Below are 21,295 nucleotides of genomic sequence, written 5' to 3'. Positions count from 1 at the left end.
TTTTGTGGCAAGCATCCCGTGCCAATGAACTATGCTGAAGTGAGTAGAGGAGCTTGACTGAGACAAAAAAAAAAAAGGTGTGCTTTTGCCACCATCTTGTGGGCTGTATTGGCAATCAAACCACTTTTTAATGTTGAGTAAATTCCCATTTCCCAAAGGTCAAAGGAAATACCAGAGCAGAGTTGGAGCACCCCAGTACCTGGATAGTGTTTTTTGTGAAGACTGTTGTCCACTTGGTAGTTATAAAACTGCATAGTTGACTGCGCTCTCTGATAATCCCTCAGGGTGTGATCGCGAATGGCCGGAGACGACATGGCGCTGGCAGCTACAAGAGGAAGAAGAGCAGCCAGCGTGTGAGGGGAGCGTTGCGCGCTTGCGGTGTGCGCCAAAAGCAACACGGCCTACCAGGATGGTTGAGGGGGGACATCTGGATACTGTTGGTGGGCAGGGTGGGCTGAGACTTGAACCTGTCCCGCTCAAGGGTGGATACCGGTGTGAGGAAATGGTTTTGGGTCCATCCGTCCTATGTTAGGAAATGCAAATGGAGGACATTTTACGTCATACGATTAAATTATGCCACGAATACACGAGTATATTTCAATATTCATTTTGACAGGTGATGTTTTTTTTTTCTGACAGAAGTCAAACAATCAATACGAATTAAACAAGTTCTTACTTTCTTGTAGATGGCGCGTAGATCTCTGTACTGCCACAGCGTGTTCAGAACCTGAGCGGACGCCTTCACCACTTTCAGAGAAAATCTGCAAAAAAATAAAATAAAATAAAATAACTTTTCATACACTACTCACATGGAGGTGAAGGATATTAGTGTGAATTTTCAGGATGAAAAATTGTTTTGTCTCAGCTGGAAGGAAAGTTGAATTTTTTTTACCATCCAAAAAGCCATTGTCAAAAATTGAACGTCTTAAATTCAAAAGAAATTCATTTTTCATTTTAATTAAAAAAAATAGCAGTATAAAAAAAAACTAATTGATATTTTTTTTAATCACCAAATTTCAAAAAATTTAATTATTTATTAAATTCACTGTCAAAAAAATTCTTAAAAAGTAAAACTCAGACGACACATAATACCACAAATTCTTCATGTGCCATGTGAGGTTTATTTCCGAACTTTGAGCAGTGATTTTTTTTTTCATTAAAACTTGGGTCTCAAAATGTCCTTCGATGACCAAAAACTACCAAAAGATTTACTGTGTCTAATTGTGTGTTTGAAAATTTGATGGTTGAATTTCACCTCAGATGGCACAAATGCACTTCCGAACAAATGTGTTTGTGTGTTCTGGCCGTTCCCTGATTTTTGACAAAAATCGTGCGCTTGGCTGGCCTTACCTGTCCCCTCTGCCTTTGGTGATGTTGACCAGCTTCTCGATGCCGCCCGTGTCCGCCAGGGCCTTGGCGTTCTCCATGTTCCTGCTGGTGACCTCGTGCAGGGTGCAACAGATGGCCGCCACCGTCTCATCCGACAGCAAGGTGGTGTTTCCTCCGGGGAGGCGGTTGACCAGGTCTCTCATGGCGTATTTCCCTAACAGCGAGGACGGAGACGTGAAGCTAATAGGTTGTGACGAGGCCCGATGCTCGGTTTGGTGTGTGGATTACAAGTACAGAAGCCAATATATTCACTTAGGTGACTTGATATTCGTCACAGTTGGTTCAATGACACCGTATGTTTACATACATATCGTATATTTGCAAATTCTATTCAGTTCTATTTAACTTTTAAGTAGAATGAATTTGCGCGAAATGTTTTACAACAGTTGGTGTGTCAACAATTTTGATTTAATTTACAGTAGGTTTTGGCAATTAGGCAAAAAAAAAAAAAAAAATCACAATTATTTTGAGTGATAGTGAAATTGCGGTTAATCAACACTAATATTCTGTGACTGAGTGATGACTTGAAGGTAAATCCCTGCCGTAACTTCCAATGCTAATTTATGCTAGCTGGTCAATGGGGCTTTCAATTGACTGCTAGCCATAAGCTAATGATGTTTCTAAAATTAAGTAGGTGTTGTGTGTCAATTTTCCAATGTGTGTAAATGTTTTCATCGTGTGTTTAGTTTTACAGTAAACTTCAAATGGGGTGTCAATAAACAACTTAAAAGTAGTCTCAGGGAAAAGAACTTAAGGCACATACTACCTGCAAGCTATACGGGCATTCACACACCGCATCATTGGACACGTGAATCGTTTTTCTGTGATCGTCATGTTTTTATCATCGCGAGAAGCCAACATTTAAATCGCGATAATAGCCCAGCCATCCATTTGAACGTGCTTCTTACGCAAGCATTCATGTAGCAAAGGGACACTGGGTGTGTTATTCAATCTGGAGTCAAATGTCAATGTGTGTCTGCTATAGTGAGCCCCTTACCTATGAGCTCTTTGTTCCGGACATCCAATGCCATGTTTCTCAGTGCGGTGGCCACCGAACACACCACCCGGTCGTTGTCCATTCGCAGTAGCTCCACGAGGATGGGCAGGCCTTTCTCCTTACGCACTGCGGCACGGATGTACGCTGCAAACTGCTCCAAAGACACGAGGAGGGAAAAAGGCAAAATAGCAAAGATGAAAATGGATTTGGTGAGGTTCCCGACATGTAACCAAGCACGATCATCACTGAGGAACTATCAAATGTGTTTGAAATGGCGAGAGCTGAACCGAAATGTACCTTCCAGTTGCCCGCCGACAGGTTCTGAAGTGACCCGGCGGCGCCCTCTAGTGTGGAAGGATTGGAGCTCTCTGCGAGTAGTGTCAAGTAAGGCTTCACCACCGCGGGGTGCCAAAGCATCTCAGCGCCCGTGGGTGGTTTCGAGAAGCCTGGGATGGGTCCCACTCCATCCCACTGAGGATACAAAGGCAGCACTTTGTCACAAGGTGATGCTAAAATTCTCACAAAATTCAGGTTCATCCTGACATTTCGCCCTCGAACGTCATTATGACTAGTCCACATTCTCTTTGCCGTCCTGCCACACTCACAGTGTCTTCCTGGGAGTTCTTTTTCTTCTTCTTCTTCTTCCTCCCCCAGCAGCTGGAGCTGATGTCTTTGCTCGGCGACTCGCTTCCCAAAATGGCGTCCGCCTCCTGCACCCCTATCAGGCGCGAAGGGGGCAACTCCAGCTCCAGACGGTAGGACAGGTTCCTTAGTGTGCAAATGCAGTTCTCCACTATCTGATGAGGGAGGCCACACGGAGACATTTGGTCAAAAGAACATCCACATGCTTTGGGTGTTTGACATTAAGCAGGAATTGTAACAAAGACTGTAAACAAACACTTTGGGGAAAACAACAGCTGTTTGGCTTACAGTGTGTGTCAGGCGATTTAAAAAATTCAAACTAAGACACATTTTATGCGTTGAGATGTTTTCCTCTTGGCTGAACAATCGTGCGCCTCTGTGCGATGTGTTGAGTGTGTGTACCTTGCTGTCAAAGTCTGAAGTGTTGACACAGGCTTTGATGACGTAGAGCAATGAGTCAACCAACCCCTCACAGGTGCGCATCTGCTTTCGGGCCTCCTCGCCAGCTGAGCTCAAGTTCCTGTTCAAAGAGCACGCACACGCGCACACACACACACACACACACACACACACACACACACACACACACACACACACACACACACAGCGCGCGCGCACACACACACACACACCCACACACACACACACACACACACACACACACACACACACACACACACACACACACACACATGCAAGCAGCCACACAAAGACATGCACACAGACACATACGTTATGCGGGTGTGCAAACATACCAAATGACAGATCAGTGTGTGTCTGCTCCACTTGTGTAATCATTCCTGCACACCATCTATTATGGATGAAATGTGCGTGTGTGGTCTGACTGACTGAAATCATCCCCTCTTACCTTGAGTGCACACACACACACACACACACACACGGACGACAATCGGAGAAAAGCAAGAACGCGTGACATCATCGTTTAGGGTGATACGACCATCAAAGGCACTAACACAAAATGTGGGTTGTATGCGGCGTTGTTCAGATGAAGAGTGGTGCCTTGAGATACGAGCGTAACGCTCGCAACTCAAAACATTCAAGTCTCGATTCATCTTACCCCACTGAAGTGAAGGGAAGTGCCATTAATAAGCTCCAGCCTCCCGCCAAGAAGTTTTGTAATTGGATTTGTAATGAGAAAATATAATATATATAATATGCTACTTTTCAAAAATGCCCTAATGACACGACCTTAAACATAATGTCCAGAAATGACACCGTTTTTGTCACCATTTTTTTTTTTTGCTTCAGTTCAATTCCTATGGTGCTGCTTCTTCTGGTGTTCACGCTTTGGCCACCTGGGGGCAGTATGATACAGACGTCTGCAGTAAAAGCAGTAATATTAGTTGTACCTTGCAGAGGATAAAGAATATATGCCTGTAAGTATTATTATATGTGTTGTTCCACACAACTCAATTTTATCTCTATAATAATTTAACACCCAACAGATGAAGTGTTGTACATAAATGAAAAAAATACAAATTCAACATCAGACATTTTTTTTTGTATCCAATGCTCAAAGCCATTGCTTAATGGGGTACAGTGTATATTTGTTTCCCAAGAGGTGTTAGCATGAAGATAGCGGACTTTAGGGCAAAGTTATGCGGTTATTCTTTTTGTTTTGTGTTTAGTATGACAATAAACCTTAACCGGTCGTGGCATTAAACGTATCGATACATCTTACTCTCTGACAAACTGCTGCCTGTTGGGAAGTAAGTTGAGTTCACTGCTGCTTTTTCATGCTTATTCAATTGTCCTTACTTCTGCCAAAGAACAGAGTGTGAGTACTTTGGCCACGCCGGTCTGTCTCTAAAACCTGCAAGCTTTTTTCACATCCAGTCAATAAGGATTTGAAATTGTACGTGACGCAACACGACCACATGGAGGTGCTCGTGTGCCGAGCGTGCGCATCAGGTGGTTACCTCAAGCAACCTGTGGTGTTCCTCAGCACCAGCGACGAGTGAAATTTGAGCTTATGGTCCTCTTCGAAGGTGGAGCTGCTCCATCCCGAGTGGGGGATGATCACAGTGTTGGTCAGGGTGGTCAAGGCGTCGCGGATGATTGTCATCTTGACGGCGTCGCACGACGACAGGTTCCACAGCACCCCTGCGGAGACGGCGCACGCAAACGCGGTCAAGTCGAGGGCTGGTGGCAGGGACGGACGACTGAGACGGACGCACGCACGCAAGCCTTCGGGGTATGTCAGTTGTCGGGTGCACTTAGGGTGGACCCGCAGAGAAGGCCTGACAATTTGGGGTTTTTAATAGCTGTGTGAAGTTGAGGGGGTGTGGTGGGGGGGGGGGGCGTGTTAATGCAGGGGACCTTCAGTGGAAATTCTTAAAGGCCATAAATTGATTTTCTTTTTTCAAACGTTTCTGTAATAGTTGGATCTCTGCAGCGCTTGTCCACCCATCAAGTGTGAAATTAAACAACAATCTTTCGTGAACGCTAAGAATGCCAGTGAGCGAGCCATTTGCCCTTTCCCTCCACTTTGATGTAAAAGTGGGGGTAATTTGCATAATGACCACACCCGGCACCACAGAAATAGTTGGGTTAACCAAGCCTTGTTGCCTGAACTTATGCTTGGCTGGAACAATATCGTATCGAAACTGAAAACTGCAACACGCTAAGACACAAACCTCTATTCCAGATCCAGCGATATGAGCTCACATTGCTAGCTTACTTAAAATCATAATTCTTATCTCTTTTTTTTTGGTCAATCTCATTTTTTATTGACAGCGACTTGTTTTTCACCCATCTTTCCATCCATCATAGTACCATTTTATGTTCATTTGAAAACATTTCTTTAGCTAGCATACTACAGCATGCCATGACAAAACTGCGGCTTCCGCTAATGCTAATGCTAGTTAACCCTTTCAGGTACAGCGGTTGCTACAGTGGACAGCTTATCATGTGATCAAGTTATAGGGCGCATAAAAAGGTTAAAGTATGTTAGAAGAGCGCAGCGGTAGAAAAATGGCTAGCATAACTAACATCAGTGAAATTGCGGACCCCGCTTGCTCATTGAGGTGGTATGGGAGTATTTCAGCGACCCGGTTGAGAACAAAGATGGAACACGCGTAGCGCGTAATATGTCTTATATTATGGAGCGGGGGTATGGAAACTATGGCTTGTGGGCCATTTACGGTCATTCACCATATTTTCATCAATTTCGTAAGGCCCCATGAGGGTGTTATAAATACCAAAATGGCCCCCGGTCGGAAAAGGGTTCCCTGCCCCTGCCTGAAACTAGACATGCACATTCATCTTCCACATCACAGCAAAATACCTTTGGGGAGGAAAAGGGCATTGCTCCAACATATGAAATGGATCATAAATAATGAAAGTCTTTCAAAAACGATGCCCTCTTTCCACTCAATTCAAATGTCCTTTTTTTTTTTCTCTTTTTGGTAGTCGCCACTGTTGCTCCTGCACAGTCCTTGGCAGCCTTTGATGCTGCATCTGTCAGGGATTAGCTAGTATGTGGCATGTTCTTCTAATTAGATGCCTCTCGCTGCCAGGCTTACGCTGCGGCACGGCCTGACTTCTGCGGCGCACCAGTAACATTAGAGAAGGCGCGCGTTGCAAATAAACGACGTGATAACAATATGACGACGCTTGACTATGTGAAAAGTCCGATTTAAATCATATGTTTCTGTCTTCATGGGCAATCATTTTTCATGGGTTTACCCAGTACGCGGGCATCACATTACCGTAACATTTGCTGTGTGCTAATTTACATTGAGGATTACGTGTAAGTTAGCGTTCAGCTTTCAGGAGACAAAAGTATATGTTTCAGTTTAACATTTTAGTGTGCAGTCAGCTGGAAGTGACGAACAGCTTGAAACATACACGCCGCGCCTCTAATTTGGAGAACGTTAATCCAGTCAAAGCCTTCAGTCCACGCCGAGGATTTCATCATTTCATTTTTTTGACTAAAAACATCAAAGAGAAATACAGACGTTCTCAGAAGTTCACATAGAGGATGTGCCTCGCCCCGGAGCTCGTGTGCGAGTGCGAGTGTATCCTGAAGAAAAATTTTTCAATGTATTTGCTCAGGATGTGGCAGGCAGTTGCATCCAATAGGTTTGGTTGGGGTGCCATTGTCTCATACTGGGATTCCGTTGAGGCCACTAAAGCAAGACCGGGAGTACACTTAAAGACTGGTTCAGGGTTGGTGGGCTCGCCCCGATAAAACATCCGTTGAATCCAAAGTCTTCAGACTTTAGAAGTGACATCCCGCTCAACGGTATTCACATTCATGTCGAATCAAGAATTCTCACGCCGGGTCACTTTGACTCCACGAAACCGCTTGCCTACTGCTCGGCGCCTTCACACCCACCTCACTGTCATGTGACTTTCAGCCAATGGACATGTTCGGGGACAGCATCCAAAATGGCACGGATGACTGACAAGGCTGTCAGAAAGGAAGCAGGAGCGACAATGCCAATAAATCATCTTTCGCACTTCCAAAAGGTCGAGTCGTCCGTCTTCTTCTCTGCTCCGTGACATGTTCTTTGGTGGTTTGACCCACTTAAGAAAGACCAACTCCATTTATGCGTTTACCTTTGGTCAATGTTATGACACCGCGACCTGTAATGTGTCTCTTGAGCAACGCTCGAGAGAGCAAAAGGAAGGGCGAGTTCAAAGGCGACAGATGCGGGCACCGAGCTATGAACCGAAACAACTTGAAACCGGCTCGGTCTTTTTGCGTGTCTGACAGAGTCAAAGAAGCAAGAAGCAGAAGGCCTTTCGCGTGCTAATTTGTTGACTCGCTTCCTTTTACTAACAAATGGCTGACAACTGATTTGGGATTTGGCTTCTTTATCAACACAGAAAAGGCGCACACACACACACACACACACACACGCGCGCGCACACACACACACACACACACACACACACACACACGTAAAAGAGCCTTGCCTTGAGCATTCTGGGAGCGACGCCACTACTTTTTATCTTAAGACACAGACCTATTTATTTGAAGTCTGGCGTGAGCGAGTGACTCGTTGGCAGGTTGGAGATTATGCGCGGTTTAAAGAGAGTGCAAATGTCACCATTCAAGACAAATCCATTGTTTTCATCTGCAACACCGCTGACATAAATCGACTGAAATTTCTCTCGAGCACTTGAACGTCTTCAAAGTTGTACACCCCCAAACTACCTTTCAACTTTTGAATCCGGTGCCCCCCCCCCCCCCCGTCTAAAGTTATGGATGGATTCATCTCGAAAGTTTTAGGACAGTTCTATCCTATCAAAGGAGCGGTTCCAGGCCATTCATGACAAACGACAGAGCTGTGATGTTTGACCCCCGTGATCTCAAGAGTCGGTTTCAGGACGGAGCGATAAACCGCGACAGCTGAAAGAAGAGCGGGCAGGTAAAGACGCGGCTATTCTGTGTCCAGATAACATGACCCCTGACCTGGAGCAGCAGGGTGGTCTGGTTTTACCCTTTCAGGGACGGCGGTCACTCTAGTGGACAGCTTATCGGGTTACAGGTTATCATTGTTGGTGTATGAAAGGGTTAACGCTAATGAAGCAAAACGATCACCCGGAGCCCCCGGTGGTGTCACGCAGAAGTGGCTTGGAACTCGTTTTGGATGTCCCTCGACAGCAGCGGTTGTGTCAGCTACAGCGGTTCATTTAGTTGAAGCGATCCTTTTTAATGGATTTTCACCGTGTACTTGCTTCACTTAAATAATGTACACTAAAAGGCATTCTGCCGCTCATTTCAATTTAGCGGCAGTGATGTTATTTTTGCTGAAGCTAAGAGGTGTTTCGTTTCTCACGTCAACCCCCGCCAACTAAATATACTACAGTACTGTGTTAGTCTGTCCTTTTTTTTTTTTTTTTTTTTTAATCTTGGAAAAAAAACATAACCATTGGAGCCGTAACCCGAAACAGTTGGAACTTGGGCTAAAGCTGAGCAAAAACAGCTGAATCAACCACCTGGGAGCCAAATGGCTTGGCTTGCTCATTTCTGCTCCACCCTCATCCCAAACAGTGCGGATTTGCAGCACGTTTGCCGGGCTCAGATGACAAACAAAAGCGAGACGCGTACAATCCGCTGCTGTCGGTAGTGTCAACATACAAAAAATAAATACAATTCAACGAGAAGGCGTGTCTGCAACAGTAAAAACATGAATCCAATTTGCTCTGAATGAAATATTTGTGAAACAATTATGGTGAAAATAACCTGTTCCAATCCAAAAACATGTATAATGTTGTTTTGTCCTTTGTGTGTGTATTTTGACCAAAGAAAGTCAAAGACCTTTTTTTTTTTTTTTTTTTTTTTTTTTTATGTAGGCGACTGGGAACGAATTGCCCCCCCCCCATAAAAAAAGCACACTGACAGTCATATGTCTCTTTTAAATCAAATGCAATCAAGGTCCTGTCAGCACTTGCGCAATCACGACAGACATCCGTCAATCTCGTCGTTCATGCAAACAAACCGGACTGAATCAGAACGAATCCCCAAGCCATCGACCGAAAAAAACGGAGACTTGCCAGCTCACCTGTGACGAGCTCCCGCACCTCGGCGTCGACGCTCTTCCTCAGCAGTCGGAGCAGAGCCGGGATGCCTCCGGCGTTCCTCAGCGCGATCTTGTTTTCGTCCATCACTTTCCCATATACGAGGTTCCTCAGAGCCCCGCAGGAGTTCCGCTGGACCTCGAGGACTTTGTGGTCCAGCAGGTTGACCAGGTGCTTGACGCCGCCGAGCCGACACACCTGCAGGGAGAGTCCATGACGGCGACCAACATACGGATACTGTGAAGCGCAGAACTATCAGTGGTTGGCCTGCTACATTCTAATATTTGCTCCTTGATATCGTATGAGAGTCATTTATTCCCAACAGTCTATTCTCGTTATGCTAGCACTTCTCTTGGCTGCGCCTGCCTCCAAGTACATATATGTGGATGTTGGATTTCATTTTATTTTCTTTCCAATCATTTCTATGTGTCATTGTCCATTTTAACACAAAAATATAACTGCCTTGTTTGCTAGCCACACGTCTAGTCTGCAAACATACTGTACACAGTGCAGCTCAGCTTCTTGTAAATGGATGTCATGGCTCGCAATATGTAAAAAAAAAAAAAAAAAAGAAACAATTACCCCCCCCCCCCAAAAAAAATCTTGTTACAATGAGCGGCGTGCCTTGTATTTGTAACGCGCAGTTCTTGCCATAGTTTGTTTCGCTGGCCAGCAAAGGCTCGACAGTATCGGATAAGTGCTTACCTCGGCCTTAATTCGGTTATCGCCAAAGCAGAGGTGCTGAAGGTACGCGGCTGCGTTGGCCTGAACGGAGGGGAAGTGGTGCTGCAGCATGTGAATCACCTCTGTCAGCTCCGGGTCGCGCCATGCAAACTCCCTGTAAAAAAAAAAACAGATTGATGCGTAACAGCAAAGAAAAAAAAAAAACATACCCCGGACGAAGAGAATCCTGTTTGTTCAAACACAAACAAACTAAGATTTAATAAATAAATAAATGCATAAAAACTTAAGGCAGATTTTGTATCTTACTGTGTGTAATAAGAGAGAGAGAGAGAGAGAGAGAGAGAGACCGCCCTATACTTCAATGCGGTGTAAAAACGCTGCCAAGTAAAACGGTGGTGGGCTGCGCAGGTTCCATGCAGAGGAAAAGCAGCTGCTCTACCCGAATATGTCATTACACTGACAAATCAGAAACTTTGAAAAGCAGGAGCAGGGCCTACCTGGGGTCCTTCTGGATGCTGTCTATTGAGGGCGAGCGGGTGGGATCGTCGATAATAGCAGCCTGCCGACTGTAATTGGAATCGCACGGCCGGTACTGCGCCGAGCGATAGGGATCCGCATAGGTGGCGGCTGTGTTAAGAGCCAAGTTGTTTCTTTGGTAGGTCATGGCACTGGGCGTCCGCTGGAGACTCCCCACACCTGAGGCCAAAAAAGCAAAGCCCTCAGAAATGAAATCCAAACGGTCCGCGCACGTAAATGGACAAATCCAGGTGAGATTGGCTGCATTCAGAGGTGCGGGTTAAGAACGCCAAGAGCAAACTGAAACTACAAAGACACAGCCGCTCTGGCAGACGTGGCAGATTCTCAAATCTGGAACCGATTCATGTTACGGATAAAACACAGCTCCCATGGTTTCGCCCCAAAAATAAAAAAAAAAGACTCCTCTTCTTCAAAAGGCCCGCTTGCTCGTTGCTTTGTTTTAAGAAGATTGCATTTAGCCAGGAGGGCTTTGACTGCTTTCGGGGGAAACCAAAAATCAACCTGCGTGAGGATCTGCAAATCCTCTCCTCCGCTCCTTCCCGCTGCCCTGTGCCACCGTATGCTTATAAGTTAATCTTGCCAAACACAGCAGAGTGGCAACGTTAAGCCGAGACCTGCCCGAAATAGCTACCGTGGATACCCACGCGCAAAGAAGGGAGTGTCTTACGACATGCCGAGTGGACGCTTATGCCTCCAGACAAAGTTCTTTCATTCCCTAAAAGTGATACCATGACCTGATTTTTTTCATACAATGGCACCTACCCCAAACATTGGTTGGAGGTGACAAAGTACAAATACTTTGTTGCCGTATTTTTTTCAGGTGTAGGTCAGGGAAGATGTTATCATTAACTGCGAGAGCAAAATCGCAGACAGCATACGTCACTTGCGGAATTAGCAACATTGTTGATACTGCTGATGCTAGCTGAGTATTGGTCGCATTATTTTGGCGAACATTATTTTGAAGTGAAGATACATTCGAATATTGCCAGGGGATTTGAAAACGGCAAACTCCCCCTTTAAAATAAGACAGAATAAGAATATTCATTGGCTTTTGAAGCAGCCATCAAAACACACGTTTTCATCATGGCCTTTCACCCATACGATACAAAGCGACCTTGTTTTTTTTTTGTTTTTTTGAAAGGCTTTATGTAAATTCAAGTTATTATGAATATTATTTGACATGTGTACTTTCTCCTATCCTCTTACGCTCGTGTACTTTTACCTAAATACAGAGTGTGAGTACTTGGGCACATAAATGAGCTGTCGGCCTCTCGCACTTGTGTTGCGGCAGTCAGATCTCCATCGACTTTGAGCATTTCCTCTCTCCAAATCCCTCCTTCCTATCAGAAGCCGCTGTGAATTGCTGCTCCAAAAACACAATTTCCTCACATGGCTGCTCTTGCGTAAGGCCAATGTACCAGATGATTAGTATAAACATAGTGTGCCCAAAATGCAATTTTAGACTCACTATTTTTGATTTAAGCTCACATTTATTTTTCAGAAAAGGATCAATATCTATAAAAAGTGCCCATTTGCACGGAGGAGGTACACAGAGAAAACTCACATCGTATAAATCATTGAAAAAAAAAAAGGCGAGGCAATATGGCCTTAAAACTTGATATAAATTATATATAGACAGGTACATTTTTTTTCATAAAAATAAATCTTTTATGCAAAAAGATTATTTTTACTTTATTACCTCCCTGGGCCTATTTAAAAAAATGACAATGGCATTATTTAAAACAGGTTTTGATGCGGAATAAGCCTATTTTGTGATAAATGGACAGCTGTGTTGCTTCAGCGCAGAAGTTTGCGTGCAAATTCATTTCTGCAGCTGATCATTTTATTTGCTGAATCACTCATGGCTCTAAGACATTTGAAAAAACAATTCCGAAAAATGAAGTAACCACTGTCGTTTGGAGGGTGGAACGGATTAATAGCATTTCCATTCAATTTAACAGGAAAAGATGCTTTGATATGTTTTGACTTCCAACTCATATCTCTCGGCACCACTGAATGTGGGTAAACAAGCAGTCACCTGGTCACTACACAATTTTCTCATACAGCCACTATGAAAATTAAGTAATGGGCGCCTTTATGGCGGCGCGACATAACAATAGCTGCCTGGTATGCCTCAGCCAAGCCTTTTGTGCCCTGTGCCGGAGGGAGCGAACGCGAGAATGGATAGACAGCAAGGGACAGAAATAATGAAAGGCACATTTGTGGTGCTAAAGGGGCAGACAGGCCGAGATATTGTGTTCCTCAAAAACAACGCACCTCGAATCTACGGACACCAGCGCCAACACTGTCAACGTTCGCCTGCAAAAATGTAGCATTACAATTTTTATGTATCAAACCTGAGGCGCTCCTGCAGATGGTGCCCTGTTGCGTGTGGCCCGGGCTGAGATACAATGGGGCCTGGAACATGCGGTCCTCAAAGATGGGCGCAATGCGACGCTCCGGGGATATGCTGGACCTCAAGTCCTGGGCCAACTGACTGTGTTGACTGGCATATGTGCTCCGCATGCCTGCAAATACAAGAGAATGGGTTGGAATGAGATTACATCGAATGGTGATGAGGTTTGATTTGCTCTCACCCAAACAAATCAACAAAAAAACAGCAAAGTAGGTATTTAAAGTTCTCACATCGCCGGCGCCCGGTACACTGTGAAGCCCACAGGACCGGGATACAGTTGCCGATTAAACGCTCATTGAACATTTCATCAGCCTCCGTGTGCCTCGTGGGTCTACTCCTACTGTACGACAAAGCCATTTCATCGTGCACAGCAAACAGAACTATGCGGTTTCCTGTCATTTTGTTTTAGATACACACAGGACGGAAGAGTATTAGTGTCCCGCTGTCAAGGAAAAAAAAAAAGAGAAAGTACAAGAATAACGCGGTACTATTGGCGGGGAAAAGTAATAACATTGAGACAATTAAAGGGAACAATATATGGATGTCACTCCAAGCTAAGGTTTACTGGAAAATCAAGCGTAAAAAATAGTTTCACCTTGTCAGGCCTACTAGCTTAATGCTAACACACAATGCAAAGCACCATAGAGGGGATACGGAAACTAGCTTCGATTTATCCATAATCATAAACCTTTAAACAACTTCAAACTTATGAAGACAAGCAGGAGCAACACATGTAGACTGACAGTAGAGCAATCTTCACAAGCTTTTTTTTTTTTTAATATTCAGATTTTTTTGGAGGTTGATGTTGATTTAGATATTGGGCAGAATAAACCTCGGATAACTGATTAAACCTTTCATGTACCCTGTAACCTGATAACATGGTAAGCTGTCCACGGTAGTACCCGGTGTCCCTGAAAGAGTTAATCGACGGATTAATTAAAAAAAAAAAATCTTTATTTGGTCCCTTAATGCTTCCAGCATTAAAGAGATGAATCACAGGCAGATTTCTGACAGTTTTAAGTCCACGGTAGTACCCGGTGTCCCTGAAAGAGTTAAACGACGGATTAATTAAAAAGAAACCTTATTTGGTCCCTTCATGCTTCCAGCAATAAAGAGATGAATCACAGGCAGATTTCTGACAGTTTTAAAAAACCGGCACGATAGCCTTTGGTATTTGTTTAACTTTACCATAAACATAAATCATCTTTGTGTTAAAGTGTAAAAAGAAAATGGCAAAAATCGTCCCCAAAAACTTTTTGCCGATTTAAAAGCGTCAATATTGTGTTGGGCCCTAGTATATACTGTATTATACGAGAGAGAGAGAAGAGGTGGGGGGTGGGGGGTTAATGAGTTGGCACCACCCAAGAAGTCTCTAGCGTGAAGCCACAAGATGTTTGGCGGACTGAAGGAGAAGGACGTGCTCTCTCCCAGACAAATGCAGATCCCCCCCCCCCCCACCCCCAGCATCAAAGCACACAGTATACAGACATTTTGAAGACATGCATCTTTGGTGCCTTCTACACTAGAACGGATTGTAGCCTTGCAGGCTTGTGTAAACAGCATGTGCAAATAGCTTAGCAGAAACACCGCGCCGAGCACCGCTGTCACGCCGAGGATGAATGGCTCGCATTCCGCGTGTACTGGAGTCATTTAATTCTCCTCGACAGAATCCTCTCAAGAGTGGCTTTTTACAAATTACACTCGGTGCTCGGCGGCGTCCTGCCGCACGCCTGCTTGACAAAAACAGACGCTCAACGGTGGGGGGGTGATCATCAGTGGCTCAAAATACTGCTGCTCAGTTCTTAACTGGAACACGTAAGTGGGAGCACATACTTCCCGGTGTGTGTGTCTCTCCTTTCCCACATGCAAGGGCATCGGAGCAAAGTGGAGCAGGAAGTATTGTAAAAGCATTTTTTCATTCACAGAAGCAGAACATGGAAGATGCCAGGTGGAAGGGAGTCGTGGGGAGGGGAAATGTTGAGTAACCAACCAAAGCATCCTCTGCCTTGACAGTGACTGGAAATGACCAAGAGGCGGACGAAAGACTTGTGACGCACGACTACGCTTGAGCCAAGGCTCCTAAGTCGAATGAATGTGAAAAGTTAACGGCGCAGCCACGGAGAAGAAGTGTGAGGCCCCATTTCACTCCATCCCGATTTGTCAGATGGCTGAACAGCTGTGGGGAGCGGCGCAGCTTGCCGAGCAGCCGACATCGGCGGCCTCTGGAAGCAGTTGTGTGCGAGAAAAGGGCAAAATCACAACCTGATTAAATGACACATTTTTGGGGGGCTACTACAATTACAAAAACTAATTTTTCTAAAATGATGACTATATTCTTGACAAATTTGCAAAATTACAGCTCATATTAAAACTTCATCCTTCATTATTACTATTAATAACATTGTTATTATTAATTGCTTTTTTGAAACGCTCCAAAAATAAATAACTCAGGTTGGGTTGAGTCGTAAAATTAAGACTAGTGTCTTCAAAGTATGATCTTATCGTTGTAGAAATTGGGAAGTTTGACCCAGGAATGAAAAATTTGACCTGACTTCCAATGAAAAAAAAAAGTGTCGTCTGAAGTGTTCGGGCCCCAAGGAACAACGGTACAATATTCCTCGTGAAGGCATGCGGCTGAAAACGATGATGACATCCCGACCTTTCGCAAGTTGTGGTCAAATGTGCAGAAATGGAGTTGGGGAACGAGGCGTGTACGCACAGGGCCGCGACGGACAACCATGCACACATGCGGCGACTGCAGCAGGCACAACGCTCACACAGTCGCACACAAACCAGGATGGGGGGGGGGGGTTCACCTTGAATGTCATCATCCACCAGAGCGTCTGAAGATATCCCCAGGCAGCACAAAGTCAAGCACATAGTCAGTTCACCTTACAGCATCAGGATTGCAGCAAAAAAAAAAAAAAAAAAACATCACGTGTATTGTTTTTAAAGAAAGGCCGCATTGCCACCAAAAATATCCCCTTAAAAATACGCCCAAATTAATATTTTTATACCAGGCAGAGTAAGACAAAATTAAAAATTGAAACCTAACTTGTCCTTTAATTGTCTTCCACCGCATGACGACATGCAAAATTGGCTGTTCTGACAAGATAAAAAAAACAAAAAAACATGCACGGCCTCATTTGGACTGTTTTTTTTTTTTCCTTTCTTTCTTTCGCCCCAAAAGTAACTTGCAGTCTACACAAGGCCTAGCTCATGTTTATGCTGTTCTCTTGCGGGAACATTTTTGGCTGCATTCCAGTCCAACCACTGCCACCGCCTCAGATTATGGGTTGACTGCAAAGAGCCTTCTGCAACATTCAGAAAAACACATAAACAGGCGGCACCTGGACTTTTCAAGTGGCCCGACTTAAAAAAAAATGAAATTTGACTGCAAAGAGCCTTCTGCAACATTCAGAAAAATACATAAACAGGCGGCACCTGGACTTTTCAAGTGCCCCGACTTCAAAAAAAAAGAAAGAAATAAAAATAATTAAAAGACAACGAACAATTCTTTAAAAAAATAGAACCGTTTAGGTTGAAAGTCAGTGTCAAACAAAAGAGAAAACGTAGGAAAATTACACATAACTTACATGAATTATGAAAATCGGCGAGCTTAATGCTAACACACAATGCCAAACGCCATTGTTAACGGAACTCGCTTTGAGGTTGAGGTAGCTGTAAAAATTTGAAGCAACTAAGAGTTGAACAGCAACGGTAGCACAACACAGGAAGACAGACAATACCCACGGCATATATTCTTTATCCCCTCCGGAAAAACAACTATATTGCTAGCGCTTACTAAGCCACTTATTGTAGATGTTACTGTCTTCTTTGTTTATTTATTTCTATATTATACTGCCCCTTGCTGGTTAAGGCACACACACCAGAAGTTGTGGCGCAATGTCCATTGATTTAAAGCATGAAATCATGACCTACCAACTGTTTAATTCTTTGCATTCTGTTAAATTATGTTCTTAGCATGTTTTGTACTGACTTTTAATACTGTTCAGTGCTCGGTTACCGATTAAACTCACTGTAATTGTCCAAATGTTAGATAAAGCCTTTCGTACTGTGTACAAACGGAATGTTATGCAATATCCTGTTATTACAGCATTATTGGGTTTCTATAAGGAACAAATATAAGATATGACATTCCTTGAAGTCCAATCTGCAAGCCTTGTAGGCGGCACAATGACTACACAGTGATTCACACGGCGACTTTGCCACAGGCAGCAAGGACAAACACAGGAGAATATGGCCGTACAAGTCACGATTTGTCCCGTGTTATCCTTTTGTCACTGACTATTTGCATGTTGGACAAGTCAGCAGACAGTTGGAAAAAGAGGCATGAACATGTCGGCCAGCGTTGGGCAAAGTATGGCTTGACGGACACGTATTGTTAGCCTAATAGCCACGTAGCCCAAGTCATGATAACGAGGCAAAAACAAACATATTTAATAAACAAGAAAGATAAATGGGTGGGGAAAAAGACAAAAAAAAATAATTGCACGTTATGCTGAGAAAACCATATTGTCTTAAAATTATGACTCTTAAAATACTTTATTTATATATTATTTTCTCTGAGGGTTTTTTTTCTAGTAATGTTACGAGTTTATCCACATAATATTAGTCGTTTCACAACAAAAAAAAAAGCATACAAAGAAGCGCGCACGCGTTTTGTACCTGCGAGGCTGTCGGGCCGCATCCTCTTGTCGTAAACGTCGTACCCCTGCGGCCCGTAGGCGTCGGCATTGTGGATGACGGAGCGGGGCAGAGTGGAGCTGTAGTGCTGGGGAACGGCCACCATGCTCGCTCGCGCCGGAGACGAGTGACTGGGCTGCTTGCTCATCTGACAGTTGTCCGTCAGAGTCAACGGCGAGCCCATGCGGCCCGACGACGAGCCCAACGATGCTTGGTAGGGCGACGTGGTGCGGCTGGTGCTGCCCGGTCTGGAGTTGGCGGAACCCACCCGTCGCAGGGCGGCGGGGGAATTTTTCTGAATGGTGAGGGGCGAGCCGCCAGTGCGCTGGGCGGGGGAGGGCAAGGTGGTGGAGAAGATGCAGGAGAGGGGTTTGGGTTCCGTGACGATGGGCGAGCCGTAGCCGCTGCCGGCCGAGGCGTGCAGGGAGCCGTGCGAGGGCGACGTGCTGCTGACGTGGGACGGGGAGTGAGAGCGAGAAGGCACTGAGCTGACTCTCCGCATTGCACGGCCGGGCACTACGCCGCTGACTGATGGCACCTAAACGACGACCAAAACACATTTTCCATTCGTGGGAAGAATTTAATTCTTTCGAATGCTTTGACGATGATTCAAGACTTTTGCACGACCGCGATCGTGTGAACGTATGACGTGTCAAGTGAAAAGATGCTCCGTAGTAAAACTTGTATTGCTTCCAAACACTGCGAAAAGGTGTCGACTCTAAGTTACGGCGAGGAAGCCGTGACAAGAATGCAACCACACCTGTGCTGAGGCCTGCCCCTCCGCCATGGCGATCTTGACGGGGGTGCTTGTGCTTATGCTTGTACCCGCGCCGGGGAAGGAGTGCTGCATCCTCAGCTCGGATTTGACCACCGTCTGGCTGCCGTGATAACCGCCGGTCGCATCCTGGTAGCCGCTGTCCGAGTACGAATTCATCTGAGTTGAACTACGCGAGTTCCCCGTGGACCCTGAAAGCAGAAAGTGGCATTGATTCTTTGAGAAGAGCCGTGACCTTCACCTGTAGGAGAGTGATTAATGACATGCGTCGCAGCAGGAGGACGGCGATTGCCTCACTGATGTGTCTTTCGACATCCCGTGGATATTTGTGCGTCATTTTCACAGAATTAGATCAATACGGGTGAAAACATACCGCGCTGAATTTCCTTTCGAAAAACTATTTGATTTGAAATATTGGCTTTACCCTGATGCGAGGAGTGTATTTCAGCGTACTAGCACCATGTTCTCTGTCATTTTAAATCAGCAAGGCGGCATAAAGAATTGCTTCATTCAAATCTTTTTTTCCCCCCAAATGCCTTTACCGTTATTGATCAATATGAATATGACCCTGTCATGTCCTCGCAGGTGGGAAAGGAGAGCCACGGACGCCGATGTACTTTAGCGCGATATCCAGGAGAACAATATAACAGTGATCGTATTCACTTACAAGTCTCTGTTGGATACAACTCATGCGCAGACGCACGCAGAATAGCTGATGGCTCCCCAACAGGCCCCGCCTCTTAAAGTCACAGGCATGTACACGAATACAAGCCTACAATATGTACAGTATTTTCTATCGAGCGGTGCTTGCAATTTTTTTTTTGTGGTCACATACGTTAACAATGTGGTTAAAATGTGCTTTAATACATTTAAAACGTCCTAAAAATGGATATCGGGGTTTTTTTTTTGTTATTTGTTTTTTTTTTTTGGGGGGGGGGGGTTTGTTTGTTTTTAATAGCAGACTTTCCCGTATTCCGGGTGGGTGTGGAACGGATCGAGCGTGACAAAGTGGGGTTCACGGGAGTAGGAAGGCAAACCCCTGAGGAAAAGCAACTGCAGGAGAGAGACAGAAGGCAATAACGGAGCCTCACTTTCACGGAGGCAAGATTGCTCCGGGGAGCGCGGAGACAACTGCTCCGACTCAATCCTGATGCGGTAGCTTGGCGACCGGGAGCTGCCGTCGAGCCGTGACTGGGGGTCCCCTGGGGCGGGGGCGTCTGGGAGAGACACAGTCAAAGAGGAATCCGTTTGACTTCAGACTCCAATTACTCATTGAGCTGATGGGGACTTTATTACCAGCGAGCCTCCTCTTTTAATTTCTGCAACATTAGGTCCATAATCATGCGCAGTTCGGCTTATGTATTTTACGGCGCTGTGCATTTTATTGTGTCGCTTAAACGGCCTCCCTCTCTTCTTTCCCTCACATGCATTCACCAAGGGCCAATATGTTTTGCCCATAATCACAAATCGTCACTACGACAATAGTAAGTGAGTTGCAACGACGGGATATTCCCTTTTTTAGTCATTCGTTGTTTTAGGTCAGTGGTTCTCTGGGCTCGCTGGAGTTAGGAACTAATTTGTCCATATGTGTGCTGCGATTGACTGGCGGCCAGGTCAGGGTTGTAACCTGTTTCTGGAATGCCTCGTCAGGGATAAGGCGAAGGCTTTCGCGGCAACCACCACGGAGCCGAGTGCGGCACGGCACAACCTTGTACGTATTAATGACATGCTGATTCGTACATGCCGTTTTCACCGGACAACTTTATCATGTATTGATTTATTGATGATTAATATGAACTCTCATTGAATATTTAACCTTCGCCATCTCAATTGAAATGAGTGTCAATTCAAATCTTGCTAGCGGGATGAAAAATGCAATCTCCCCCTTTAAATGAGTTATTTGGGTAGATGTCAACAAAAACACAATGTTGCAATGAAATTATGTGTTTGTTTGGGGGTTTTTTTTTTGGGGGGGGGCAAGGTAATTTTACTTGGTTGATGCAGCATCTTCAACAGCAAATCCGTTTGAAGAATAAATTTTCAGACACATCCCGAATCTGAATGATCGAGGATTGTTAATAACATGACATATGCGAAAATTGCACGCGGTGCGGTGAAATTGCTCGATATTAAAAACAAATAAATAAATAAATTACTCATGTTAAGTCAAACAAGGTTGCCTCTATTTTAATTTTAATGAAAAAAAGAAATGTCAGATAGCTGACAGGTTAAAAAGTGACAAAAAGGCTTTCATTGTGGATGTGACAAGGAGGGGTGGGTGGGGGGGCTGAGGGGGTTATTTTCTTGTCTTAGTCCACATGAGGTGTAACTGCATTGACATTTCTGGCAGCCGGAGGCCGGTTTCCCCGGCAACACCTCCGTCTCAAATGCCGGGCGGCATGCGGTGACTCACGAGGCCAATAAGCCTCGCGGGGACTCGCGCCTCGCCACGTTTTGATCGCAACAAGTGCATCGCCGCCTTGGATAGTCGTTCATCATCCGAACCACAATGACGACGAATCAATAGCCAAGCATCACCGTCGCCGTTATTTCTTTTGCCCTCCTCCGGCGCAAATCAAACCAGAAAATGACTTAC

General features: G+C 44.9%; 1 protein-coding gene across 5 annotated transcripts in view; it reads right to left on the bottom strand.

Moving 5' to 3' along the window:
* pkp4 (plakophilin 4) overlaps nt 1-21,295 on the bottom strand; it is a 59,467-nt gene that overhangs the window by 1,939 nt on the left and 36,233 nt on the right. For 3 of the 5 annotated variants that reach the window (XM_019868174.1, XM_019868173.1, XM_019868177.1), the window contains exons 5-21: nt 19,791-19,916; nt 18,685-18,890; nt 17,907-18,462; nt 16,034-16,060; nt 13,159-13,329; nt 10,762-10,960; nt 10,286-10,418; nt 9,565-9,778; nt 4,969-5,152; nt 3,431-3,548; nt 2,992-3,183; nt 2,684-2,857; nt 2,387-2,537; nt 1,351-1,543; nt 677-761; nt 406-523; nt 200-325 (exon numbers count right to left, since the gene is read on the bottom strand). In XM_019868174.1, coding sequence (XP_019723733.1) covers nt 200-325; nt 406-523; nt 677-761; nt 1,351-1,543; nt 2,387-2,537; nt 2,684-2,857; nt 2,992-3,183; nt 3,431-3,548; nt 4,969-5,152; nt 9,565-9,778; nt 10,286-10,418; nt 10,762-10,960; nt 13,159-13,329; nt 16,034-16,060; nt 17,907-18,462; nt 18,685-18,890; nt 19,791-19,916 — 2,973 coding nt within the window. The remainder of the gene's footprint in view (nt 1-199; nt 326-405; nt 524-676; nt 762-1,350; nt 1,544-2,386; nt 2,538-2,683; nt 2,858-2,991; nt 3,184-3,430; nt 3,549-4,968; nt 5,153-9,564; nt 9,779-10,285; nt 10,419-10,761; nt 10,961-13,158; nt 13,330-16,033; nt 16,061-17,906; nt 18,463-18,684; nt 18,891-19,790; nt 19,917-21,295) is intronic. The other 2 variants (XM_019868176.1, XM_019868175.1) reach the window with 2 other exon arrangements.

Source organism: Hippocampus comes, unplaced genomic scaffold, assembly GCF_001891065.2.
Source record: "Hippocampus comes isolate QL1 unplaced genomic scaffold, H_comes_QL1_v1.1 scaffold133, whole genome shotgun sequence".
NCBI lineage: Eukaryota > Metazoa > Chordata > Actinopteri > Syngnathiformes > Syngnathidae > Hippocampus > Hippocampus comes.
The sequence above is the reverse complement of the archived record's forward strand: the minus strand, read 5'-3'. Positions and strand labels throughout refer to the sequence as shown.